General features: G+C 49.6%; 3 protein-coding genes across 3 annotated transcripts; 2 read left to right on the forward strand and 1 right to left on the reverse strand.

The window, feature by feature from the left end:
- Positions 1-3570: 3570 nt before the first annotated feature.
- On the reverse strand, positions 3571-4897 carry gpaB (guanine nucleotide-binding protein subunit alpha gpaB; the record flags this gene model as incomplete). The annotated part of the gene is made up of 6 exons (XM_056955531.1): positions 3571-3670; positions 3728-3966; positions 4012-4141; positions 4192-4320; positions 4375-4720; positions 4771-4897. 6 exons carry the CDS (start codon positions 4895-4897, stop codon positions 3571-3573), a joined length of 1071 nt encoding a protein of 356 aa, XP_056809865.1.
- A 2195-nt stretch (positions 4898-7092) lies between these two features.
- Positions 7093-8673, forward strand: sakA (mitogen-activated protein kinase HOG1; the record flags this gene model as incomplete). The annotated part of the gene is made up of 9 exons (XM_056955532.1): positions 7093-7148; positions 7233-7280; positions 7351-7480; positions 7540-7583; positions 7635-7734; positions 7782-8138; positions 8195-8273; positions 8331-8514; positions 8568-8673. 9 exons carry the CDS (start codon positions 7093-7095, stop codon positions 8671-8673), a joined length of 1104 nt encoding a protein of 367 aa, XP_056809866.1.
- Positions 8674-9328: 655 nt separating this feature from the next.
- Positions 9329-12119, forward strand: N7506_006240 (uncharacterized protein; the record flags this gene model as incomplete). Its single annotated transcript, XM_056955533.1, has 5 exons — positions 9329-9387; positions 9488-9592; positions 9711-9953; positions 10061-10088; positions 10140-12119. The coding sequence occupies 5 exons, from the start codon at positions 9329-9331 to the stop codon at positions 12117-12119; spliced, it is 2415 nt and encodes an 804-aa protein (XP_056809867.1).
- Positions 12120-12855: the final 736 nt, after the last annotated feature.

Raw genomic sequence — 12855 nt, forward strand, 5'->3', positions numbered from 1 at the left:
TGTTAAAGAGAAGATTAATCGAAGAGAAAATGTAGTCGCAGGGAAGGGGAAGTACTTAAACAGAGAAAGAGGGGAAAGTACATGCAGTCATGACAAGAAGTGGTGACACACCTCTTTTTTTAGTTCTGTTTCTGTTCAGTCACACCATTTTCCAGGGTCTATTCTCCTCCCCTTGTCCCTTATCAGAGTAGCCGTTTCCTTGGTTCGAGGGAGTATAGACTGCTCATACAAAGAGCTCCAGCGGGTCTTCGATCTCCAACGGTCCGAGCTGTCCGTGCACCTGACGATCTTCGTGATTTGCTGCAGCTGCACTCTGCACTCCATACTCTCTCTGCCTCGCCTCTTTTTTTTTCTTTTTTTTGGTTATTTACCTGTTTCTTGAGACATCATGCCACCTGCGGATGCACCCGGTACCCCCATCACTCTCCCTATTACGACTCTCGGTTATGCGCTAAACACCTGCTCCGGCTACAGCGGGAAGCGGTTCCCAGCCAGCTCTCTCCAGCAACTGGATCCTTGTTCCCTGGTCTCCATCCATACTTCCATTTTGAAAGGTGAGTTGTCGCCCTGCCGATCGCCAAGCGTAGTCCGAACCAGCGTCTTTCCACCAAGGTTCAAATCAGAATCTCATCACCATTCACGATCGCAAGCCGCCAAACTCCAGTCCCCGTACTCGGTCAGCAGCAGCCAGTGAAGGTGGGCTGGTGCGCCATTTGAGGGTCCTATATAATTATTCTAGCGGGAAAAGCGGACACAGAGCCTCTGTACCCCGCAAATTCAGGCCCAGTGCACTTGCTGAAGCTACCGTTAACGCCATGCGCGGACTCGGATTGGTTTCAGCTGGTTTGAAGGTTAGGGTTTGGTTCTGCGGGAGAGGTACGGGGCCAAGCCGTGCCTTTGGGGACGCGTCAAGGTCGGAGGGGTTCTGGCCTGCGGGGTGTAGATTCTTTCTTTCTTCGTTCGAGCTATACTAGCAGGTAACTCGGGCTCTGCTGCAGTATATTGATGGACTTGGCATCATCCGCCCGAGTGATATAGTTCAAACTGCGGGGTTAGTAGAATGCGATCGTGGACATGCGTTGTGGTGATGTGGGTGGCTGTTTGACGGGTGGGGTGCATAGTGCTTTCGTTTTAGTTGAGCGACAGCTCACTCTGATGGCTTGACTTCCAGAAGAATTTGAGGATATTGACATGTGTTGGTGCTCGGGTCTTAAGCTTGGGAGACAATTTGTATTCTACCTGGGCAAGGTTGCTCTAAGAGGTTCCTTGCAAGGCGTGGTCGGGGTCATATCAGCCGTGACGTATTCCAAGTATATTGCTTCAGAACCTGGGAAGGATTATAACTAGTCATACGTTTCTGCCATTTACTTTGGAATTCCCATAATTATTATTCTTTTCAGGTCCGGAAACAACATGCTCAATCTCAATCGTATCAGTCTCTGATAAAATGGTCTATATTTAGCATGGTACCTAGCGCTTTATCGCACAGTGCTTGTGAAGCTGGACTCAATCCATGGATATTGTTCCTGGAACGGAGCACTTTCTCGAAAACCGACCTTGGAATTCACAGCGTTCGATCGCAGCTTATGAGCCCTGCTTATCAGCTACTACCTGTGGACCTACCTACCCCGTGATCTAGCGTGCCCCGCGATCCGGACATTGGTATGATTTTCTCATCTCATGAGAATTCACTTCCGTCTTCTGTCATACCGAGCGCCTCTGTGCTGGTATCTCCATATGATTCAATGAGTATCACACTGTCGTCACGACTAGTAGGCTCCTTCATTCACTAATGTCAATCCCGGTGGTTGTGATGGTGGAAGGAGTAAAGAGGCTGTTTCAGAGCAGAGCAACCTGTAGGCCAGCTAGGTAGAGCAAGATCCTCGTGGACAAGTCATCAATGAGTGGGATCAGTACAAAGAGAAAAAGCCATCGAGCCCTGGAGACCTTGAGAGTGCCCGATAGATGGTAGATAAGATAAGGTACATAGAAGCAGACCCACCCCCGGGGCCGTGGACCGTCTGGCGTGGACCGCTCTCCACTCGGGAAATACTGACGCAAACACTTCTATAACTCGACAGAAAAACCTACTGTAGTGGGGGAACCGCGCCACCTCCCAGGTGCGCCACTGTGGTTAGTTCTGGCATCTTATGCTCGCGATCCCCTAGTTTAGCAATTTCCTACACCTCTCGCATGAACAGCATCTCTTTCCTATTCCGGTAGTCCTAGGAGCCTGCGTAGCTCCCCGATCCCGCTGAGCACTGAGCACCCCCGTCGTCTTGTCTGCGATGTCAGACCGCCAGCGCGCTCTTCCCACTTCACTACCTAGTCGGCATGTTTCGAGATACCTCAAGGCCAGGTATTTTAGCTTTCTGTCTCTGCTCCGTTCATAACTAGAACATAAATCTCACATATACCAAAGATGTTCAGATCTATCCAACGTGAAGGCTCGGCGATACTCCGTACCTACCTGGCTCTTATGCATCACAAACGACATGTCGGGTTCTTTTGTTCCAGTCACTTACTCCGTACTGTCACTGTCACTCAGAATCGGTCCGTATTACCCAAACGAAGGCACCGGTCCCAAAGTGGGAGCAACCGTCTTAAAACTGCATACAAACGAGCCATATCCAGGGTAAGGCGACGACTCAAGACTCGAATAGAGTGGATTGATATATCAAGGCTAGCCAAGCTCACAGCACAGAGAACATGCAGCAAAGAAGGCGTCAGTTATCCTGAATCTACGCCACCTCATATATATCCAATAATCACACCTTTAACCACGCCAGCAACGATCCGAGTCTTTACCCGGTCTTGCGGTCAAAGCCCACTAATTCTTGTAATATCGCAGACAAGATCTGGTGGAATTCCAATTCCAGAGAGAAAAGCAACATAAGGGAAAGGAGAGAGGACCATAAGAGGTGAAAAATGTAAACTTCGAAAAGAAAAGGAAAATAGATATCGGGAAAATGGAAAACCGCCACGGTATGCATGGAAAAAGGCTGGAAAACAAGCAAAATTAAACACGGGAAACAAAGAAAGAAAATAACGAAAAGTCGGCTGTCGATACGCCCCGACGGGGTCATGTGCAGGAAGTCTGACTTGGATGGACAATTCCAGATGCAGATCCAAGTCCGAGACTGGGATTTTTGTCGGCCTGTGACCGTCCGAATTCGGCAATACAATGGTTCAAAGGTTAATCACGAGGGGAAAAGAAATGCATGGAACGGAAACAGTAGCATGAGAGACTGGATATGCTACGGTTTTTTAAAAGCAGATAGATCCACGAGTAGAAAAACCACCTTGAAAGCCAGGCGGGGGATGCCCTCAAAACCAGCGCCTGGGAAATCAGCCAGAAAGCGCCATCAACTCCTGCAGCTGGTCAAAAGCAAAGAGGAAAAAAAACATTGGGAAAAGGGGTATGATTGATCGTGGGAGACTGTGAAGGCTGTCTCCAGGGGAGTATATCGAGAAAGGGCGACGTTGAGAAGAGGAACGGTGTTTGGTCGTAAGGTTGTTCGGAGGGGACAGAGTCGCTCTCAAATGACTAGATTGGGCACCTGGGGGTGATTAGAGGATACCCGAATCTTTGAGGGCGTTTTGCAGGATCGTCTCTTTGACTGCTGCAAAAACAAGACGGATATTCGTGGTATCTGTCGCTTGGGTGAGGCTGAGGGGGAATATCAGTAAGAGGTTTGCGATCATAACAATACAGAGGAGAGCTCACTGTGGATATAGGTTCAGGTGTGCGCGGTTCACCTGGTTGAACCGCCAGAGAAGATACTTGGCAGCACGATTTACATCGTTGCCGCCCGAGTAGTCTGGGAAGTAATTGCTCAAGGGAGATCGAGGCAGTTTCAAGCGGAACAAATCGACTTTGTTCAGGAAGAGGATGATACTGGTCCGCATGAACCAACGCGAATTGACCACCGAGTCGAAGAGCACTAAACTTTCCATCATTCGGTTCTGCAAAGTCAGCCTGATACTATACGCGCGTTGGACGACACATACCTGATTGCTTTCTTCTAGCAATACTTGATCGTATTCACTGAGCGCAACGCAGAAGATGATGGATGTCACGTTTTCGAAACAGTGAATCCACTTCTTGCGTTCGCTCCGCTGGCCGCCCACATCAAACATGCTGCGGTCGGTTAGATATGTCTTAACAAAAACGGATGAGCTTCCACGTACTGTATACTTAATTGCCCCATGGTGAATCGTGTCTCATAGATACCGGTTGTCTTCGTTCTTGCGCGCAGTACGTCAGAAACATCGGGGATATAGTCGGCTGCCGTTATTCGTTTCGCTTCTTCGAAGAAACTGGAGACTGTCAGTATTTGGCGGTGGAGTGGGACACACAAAGTGGGGGCGTACTATGGTGCGGAGTCCATGAGGTAGAACTCATTCTGGTGCTCGAGGACGGTGGAAGTACAAGGGTCGTTCCAGAGATATGTGATCGCTTCTCCAATTTTGGTATCAAGCGTAGTATTAGGGTCGGGGTCCACGTTGTAGTCTTCGATGAATGAGATGTAATCCTTGACCTTTTGGCTGGACGGTTCGAGTTGGAAATGGTGGTATGCTCCGATCAGAGCTTTTGCGCAATCCAAAAGGTTTTTGTACACGGTCAATCTGTAAAGCGCCAGTTCTTCCATCGTGTAGCCATTTTGATGAATGATCTTCATCTGCTTCACAATTGTGGACTTGCCGCTTTCTCCGGATCCTGAACTTAAGGTTAGCCAGGTCAAGTTAAGTTCTACAGCAAAGTCATACCTAGGAGAAGAATCTTGCACTCTCTCCGAAGTCGCCTGGAATCTTCTTCTAGCTTGCGGTCGATCATTTGGCTTCGCTTCTTCTGATCTGCATCCCCGGCGGACTCTGAGCTGAAACAGGACCCCATGGTGAATGTCTCAGACCAGTAAGGGTCGACTCATCAATCGCGCAGGAATTATTGCTGACAGGAAGAGCTGTGGGGGTGGGTTTGGGGGTTGCGGCTATCGACGCCACACACGGAGAGACAGGCACCGACACCGGGGGCGAGGCGAGGATCCGCGCGACTCGAGGGTGAAGCGGTAGCGACAGATGAGACAGGCGCGGGAAGGATAACGGAAAAAGTCGGCGAAGGTGGGTTGAGAGCTGGAGCGAGAGTTGAGAGGTGGAGGGATTGCGACGAGCGAGTTCGGAAGGAGAGTTGAGAGAGTTCGGGTGTAGCGGGTGAAGGCGGTCCGTGTACAAATAGTACAACTACGGCGACAGAGCCCAGGAGTAGGTTGGGAGGATCACAATGAAGAGAGGAGGTTTAAAGAAATGTCAGTGTCAGTGCGACCATCGTCATGCTGGGGGAGTGGAGATGCCAGACTGGAGCGAGCCGTAAGAAACGTGTACTCCGTACGCTCTCGGTAATTAACCCTTTTAACCCGGACTTTCTTTTTTTGGCTTTTTGGCTTCGCCCTCTAGTCTTCCTCTCGTCTGGGCATACTGGAGAATGCCTGAGCCTAATAGGAAAAAGAAAGTGACACCTTTTGTCGCAAAGGGTTCAACTCCGTTCCTTCGTGGGGTATCTGTGGAAATCTCTCATATTGTATTTCATAGCCAATCTCCCCTATGCTCCGTACTCCGTTCTCCCTACCTCTCTCACCTTTAGGTTCATTTGTAACTTTACCTTGAAGCATCAAAATATTCAACTCTCAGATGGATTGTATCCCACCATCAGTTTCAATCTTCTCATCTAGGAGCCCTGTACTCCGTACTATTCGCACCCGCAAAAGTGGAGAGTGACGCAAAATCGCTTTGCCCCGAGTCTTGGCCCTCAATTCTCGCTGATTTTCGATATATTTAGCCTGTACGGAGTAGCATGGTAGATAATATTTGATTTTGCATCTGTTTAGCCCTGCAGACAAAGAGGGTTGTGGAACGGTTGTTCCAAGGTTATTTTAAGGTCATGGAAACAATAGGGACATCTTGTATGCAGCAACTTAGACTCTCCTACCCAATCCGTTCTTGAGACCACAAAGGGTATCTCTAGAGTTTGACGGGAAAGGCACTCCTGTCCAGTCAAATCCAACTGATTCCAAGGTCTTTGTTGCATGGTCGCAGTAGCGCGGTCGGCCTTGTTTCATATGTCTCAGCCGCCAGATCCGCATCGGACCCAATGAGCCCGACAGCCTACCCAGGGCTGGGGTGCCGAGTAGATATCTGCGGTACTTGGAGGAAAGTCCTATCCCATGCAACTCTACAAGATACCTATACCCGTTGGAAAGGCTGTATGGTCACTTCACATGATTGCAAATATCCCAGGCTGATAATGCTACGTCACGGATCCGGGCCTAGTGAGAATGTAGCACGGCCTAATGAATCGTGCATCTGATAGACTAGAGAGAAATACACCCTGGTCTAGACCGAACAGTTGATCACCTCGTGCAGGCATGAGCAACGATACGGAAGCCGGAGCCGGACCTATGAGCGCATCAGGTCGCATAGTCACGATCTTGATCGCATCAAATGCATGCCATCTTCAAGGTACGGGGGATATATAATGGACACGGACAAAACAACCTCGGATAAGCTGAAATTAAAGCTTTCAAGGTTGTGCTTGATATTTAGGTTTAGAAAAGTGCCAGGTTGAGCTTTGTATGTGAGAAGTCAACATGAATTTGACAACGGTCTTGGTTCTCGACTAGTTCCTTATTTGTAGTCGAGTCGGTTATAGACCAGGGCCTGGCCAGGCCGCGTGGTGGCGGAGAGAGTGGAAATTTCGCACACTCGGCAAACATACGGCAATCTGGTCAGATGAGGGTAGAGAAGAGAATCAGAAGGGGATTCTCAAGAATAAAGTATCATAACAGTTAAATAAGATGCATCTGTAGTGCATACGAAGTAAAGATAAAAGTAAGGTTGAAAGAAGACCGCTGAGTCAGCCCATTAAAACCTGGCGGGCGGTCGATGACGTTCGTGGGCCTTGTTTTCTGTGCTTTTCAGTCCCTTCCCCACACCTGCTGCCAACACACTTTCTTCGCGGACCCCCCCTTTCTCGATCAACTTTTGGCTTCATCTTTCTAGACCTTCGTTTCCATTCTTTCGCGACACTTCTCCATCATGGCGGAATTCGTGCGTGCCCAGATCTTTGGCACCACCTTCGAGATCACCAGCCGGTGCGCAATGCCTTCTGCCTTCCTGCTTTTGGGAATTTTCAAGTTTTGAAGACGAGGACATCCTGCTGATATCCATGTTTCTAGGTACACGGAGCTCCAACCGGTTGGAATGGGTGCCTTTGGGCTGGTCTGGTATGTGGCGACCTGTGTCGCACGAGAGCGACGTTTCAAGAGAGGCAACACTGACTAGGCTATCAAATAGTTCTGCGAAGGACCAATTGACAGCGCAACCAGTCGCTGTCAAGAAAATCATGAAGCCCTTCAGTACCCCCGTCTTGTCCAAGCGAACCTACCGCGAGCTGAAGTTGCTTAAGCATCTTCGCCATGAGAACGTCCGTCTTCATTTTCCCAAAAAAAGAGCGACCCGGATTTCTTTACTGACGCAGCGTAGATTATCAGCTTGAGTGATATTTTCATCTCGCCGTTGGAAGACATGTAAGTTCCCTTTCTATTTTTGGTGGGGCGAATATCAACTCACGACCACAGCTATTTCGTCACCGAACTTTTGGGCACCGATCTCCACCGACTTCTTACCTCGCGACCCCTCGAAAAGCAATTCATTCAGTACTTTTTATACCAAATTCTGGTAAGTCCGAGAACAAGATTGGCCGCCACAAGCTCACCATTTGATAGCGTGGTTTGAAATATGTTCACTCTGCCGGTGTCGTTCACCGGGATCTGAAGCCTAGCAACATTCTCATTAACGAAAACTGCGACTTGAAAATCTGCGATTTCGGTCTTGCTCGCATCCAGGATCCGCAAATGACTGGATATGTCTCAACACGATACTACCGTGCCCCCGAGATCATGCTCACCTGGCAGAAGTATGACGTCGAGGTCGATATCTGGAGCGCGGGCTGCATTTTCGCCGAAATGCTGGAGGGAAAGCCACTTTTCCCCGGAAAGGACCATGTCAACCAGTTCTCGATCATTACCGAGCTCCTGGGTACTCCCCCAGATGATGTGATCCAGACCATCTGCAGCGAGAACGTGAGTCGATATTGCCCATTGATTGGCAAGCTCAAATTCGCTAATGTACTACACAGACTCTCCGATTTGTCAAGTCCCTTCCTCAGCGCGAGCGCCAGCCCCTCGCGAATAAATTCAAAAACGCTGATGCCGACGGTATGTGATCACTGGGTTGATTGGAACCTAAGAATCCGTAAGCTAACAGTTCTATAGCGGTTGACCTGCTCGAGCGAATGCTGGTCTTCAACCCGAAGCAGCGAATCCAAGCCACCGACGCATTAGCGCATGAATACCTGGCACCCTACCACGACCCGACCGACGAGCCTGTCGCACAAGAAAAGTTCGATTGGTCTTTCAACGATGCCGATCTGCCAGTGGACACCTGGAAGATTATGATGTACGTGATTGTTCCATGCCGTCCTTGAGGTTCGATTGACTAATTATAATTAGGTATTCCGAGATTTTGGACTTCCACAATATCGAGCAGGGCAACGAGGCTGGTGAGGCTCTGGTGCAGGGTGCAGTTCAAGGCGATGCTGGTCAGGCCTTCGCATGATTACTTGACGTGGTTCATAACTGAAAGGTATGCTCTGCGGTCCTTGGATTCCAGTCTTGTGCAGAGTCTGGCCCTATTTCTGTCCAATGGTCCCGCGAGATTCGCAAGTCTACCGTGTCTCTAATTTCATTTCTGTTTTTTTTTTTTTCTCATTCTATTCTGTTCTTTTTTTGTCTTTGTGGAAACCATTGTCCATAGCTTTTCCGGCGTCGTCAGAACTGGTTGGTGATTAGGAGAAATCATATGGGGGGATCTGATTTAGTTGCGTGATGGGAAATCTCATACCTGACCTTTAATAATTCGAAATGTTCCGGCCACCTCCCTACAAGCTTCTGGCATACCCCCCATTCATCTTGTTTACTATATACGGAGTAGATGTGTAGACACTGTCGAGTGTCACGAGAAGAAACAAGTTATGTTATGCGCTCATAGATTGGCGGGGCACGGTTCACCGCCCGTGCCTCGGCCACTCACAACACGCGCGATAACCATATCAGCGACTTTCCCCTGTTTGCGACGATCTTCATGGGAAACGTCGAGGTTTCAGAGGAGCCCACCTCAGTTCTGTCGCATATCACTCCTTGAACCACTTCATTGCACGAACTCACCGGATCAAATCAAATTCCAACTCGTACTCGTCGCATGATCCGGCGCGATGGCTGCTCAACATAAGCAAGACCCAATCGTCTTGGTCATAGATTTCCACCATGCACGGTGAGCCAGACATCCCCGTGTCCAAGCCTTCATATGCGTGGAGCAGAAATGGAGACATTGCCAATATACGAACTTAGCTGACTGAGACATGCCCCCACAGAGGACCCGAGATAGAGCATTGCATTGCCGACGAAGGAACCGACCCAGCAATTGAGAATGATTGGTCTTTGCTACCTTTCATGGCCCTATCTGACGGAGCACACTTGTAGGAGATACTATTTCCCAAATGCTCATTCCGTTGCAGTGTCTCATTACCATCGAGCGCACCCTGCACCGGAGTGAGAGCCACTTTGCGCCAGACAATCTAACGCGTTGGATTGTAGGTCGACCGAGGAATTTTCGTACTTCACGCTTTGCAGAAAGGAGACTTCCACCATCCCTGCAACTTCTCTCTTCGGTATAGCCTGCTCCCGCCAACTCGACGCGAGCCTACTCATCACTCGCTCGGCCGAGGTCACACGATCAACGGTACAGAAAGCTGTCGTGGTTGTCACGGATACTCCGCAGCGTGTGGGCCAGCTGCGCGAGAAGCTGTCTGTGGTGACATCAGCATGGTTTGCGCAACGGTATGTGGTACCCTACTTCTCTGAGGTGTATAGTCACTTTGCACGAGTTGCGTACTGGAAACAATTTCCGTGATCGATAGCAGCTGACGTGGCATCTTTGATTCCAGTGACTTCTCTGATATCGATATCTTAAAGGTATGTGTCTTCCATAGCGGTATGCAGAGTGTATATTGATTGGAAATGCAGAAATTCAGAGAGGGCTTGGTAATTTCTCTACTCAATGACGATGGCCCAACAGATCAGAACTTGGGTAAGAAGACGAACCGCTACGATCGTTTTGGATCCCCGCTGAATTTTGAAGGCCTTTCGCTTCGGGAGATGGTTCATGAGTTTAAATCCCAGACATTGGTTCTTTTCAAGGCACTGCTGTTGCAGCCCAAGATGCTTTTCTTCGGGACACGATGTGAACGTCTGTGCATGATTCAATTCTCACTTATATCTTTAATACCCGGTCTTATCAACAGTCTACAAGACTGTGCGGATCCTGCTTTTGATACATACTCTCAAATAGTTGAGAAGCCAACTTCCCTGAAGACGAGTGATCGAGGCTCCTTGTTGGCATACATGGGCCTCCCACTACAAATATTCGGAAAAGGAAGCATGTTTGGTCCTTACACACCTCTCCAGCTGCTGGATCTGCTGGCCGATGATGGGACAAAATCCTATGTTGTTGGGTCAACCAACTCACTGCTCCTCCAGCAAAAAGATCGCTATAGCGACATCCTAATCAACCTCGATGAAGACAGCATCGTTATCAACAATCCTTCTCTCCGAAATGCCCTAGCCCTATCTGCGGCCGACAGGCGCTGGATCGACCTGCTCACGCAAATCGTCAATGATACCTGGGACGAGGATCACCCTTCCCAGCCGAAGACCCTCGGCTTCATGGGCTCAGAAGAGTTCATTCGTCTACAGTTTGAAGAGTACCTGCTGGCGTTGTTATCCTCCATGAAATACCACGAGGAGCTCTCTTCAGTTAACAACGGAGACTCTCCAACTCGCAGCAAGGCCCAATTGCAGAACTTTAATATCGAAGGAGACCCGGCCATCGATTTCAACACAGAGTTCCTGACACAATGGCAAGCAACCTCTAATTACGCGCTATTCTCGCGCCTCACTTCAGACGCGCTGCTATTCTCCATCACCGAGCCACGACACCCAAACGCAGGTGGCCTGACCATGGAGGACGTCCAAAGGCGCATATCGCAGCAAGTCGCAGATCTACACCTGGACGAACGGGTACGCGAAAGTCGCGAGGCTCTCGGCCGTCACTTTTCAACCGGTCAGAAAAAAGTGAGCGCTGCATTCAACAGCTTCTGGTCTGATATTGAGACGATGCGTGAAGCGCAACGCAAACGCAACGAAGAAAAAGCAATCGCCCAATCCCAGCGCCCTTCCATAGACAAGGACACCCCTCTTTCACCAACCCCCTCCGAGGATCCTAACGAAGCCCGTGCCCGGCCTTCCGTCGATATGACCCAAGCTCAAGCTTCCGTCGCCGCAGCAAGCCAAAAAGCAGGCGCATACTTCAGCTCGTGGGGCTCATGGGCCAGCGAAAAGCGCCGCGAATGGCAAGACAAGCGCGGTACCTCGCCAAATCCGAGTATCAACACCAATCCCACCGCCAATCCCACCTCTAGCCCCAAAGGAATTACATCACCATCCACCCCGGTGCTCACCGTCGTCACCGAAACCGCAGAGTCAGATCGTGGTCGTCGCCGCTCGCTTCAGCTCCGCACTGAACGCGACGCTTCTCCTGTCGCTTCAGTTGCAGAGGGAGGTCTCAGCCGCAGTGGCAGTCGCAGAAAGAGATGGAGCAATATTCTCCTACGTCGCGAGAGCGGCGAGTTCCAGCGCCGCGATGATGTTGCTACCTCCGATTCCCAAGACGTTCCCTATCCCAAATCCCCTCTGTCGCAAGGCTTCCCAGCCTACGAAGATGAGACAAAGCCAAGTCTGGAGAAAGGTCCCGGCCTTCCAGCGGGAAAGAGTTACCAGGAGACTGTCGATGCAGATGGGTTCGCCTCCGTTGCCTTGACGCCGAACGAAGGTCTGGGTTTGAGCTTGGGAGACGACAGGATGAAGGAAAATGTTGCTCCTGGTCATGTAGACCCCGAAGAATTGATCACGGCGCTTCCCGTCAAAGACGAACATACAGCCCGGTGAAGCTCGTCTGGTACGAACTTGGGGCCGAAGTCTGTCCTGGCTTTGCGTGGGGTCGCTAGTTTGCGGTCTGCCACGCATGACATTCACCCCCGGGAGACTTCTTTTGTTGGACATACTACACAAGTCTTTCTTGCATGAGGGGTACACTGTGTTCATAAGAAAATAATTTGAAAGATCAAGTTGGGCACTGTTTCAGCTTCTTAGATGAACGATCTTACCACAGTGTAGTTTGCACGGCTTAAACTATGCCATGAACTCGCGCAGGTTCAGATGGCAACCATTATATCCCACCTATTATTGAGAGCTGAATCTTATGGGCTTGTTAGCGCAAGGCTGGTCCTCAAACATTGGGACAACATGACACTAGATTCAGAGAGCAAGTTTATGATCATTGGGATTTAATAATAATATCAAGAAGAGAAATGAAAGTACATAGAGCAAAGGCATGTGGGTCATCATTGGTTTGTCGTCTCAGCGCTATGAAGAAAACATAAGATAAATCACCGACACAATGAAAAAAAGGTTTTATTCTCTCCGAACTTCATCTCACCAGCTATTGGTGTGGAAAACATTCAATCCTCCATCGAGAGGCCGAATCCTCTTTGTATTTCCTAACCTACACTGGTGGCAATGGAAGGCGAGATGGATGCGGCAGGTCGCCGATGTGCGAGAGGATAATGTCAAGTGTAGCATATGGTCCGGAAGAGAAAGTAGCAAGTGTTGAAGGATGGAGGAG

This window comes from Penicillium brevicompactum, assembly GCF_028827555.1.
Source record: "Penicillium brevicompactum strain IBT 35665 chromosome Unknown utg000005l_segment0_segment0, whole genome shotgun sequence".
Classification (NCBI taxonomy): Eukaryota; Fungi; Ascomycota; class Eurotiomycetes; order Eurotiales; family Aspergillaceae; genus Penicillium; species Penicillium brevicompactum.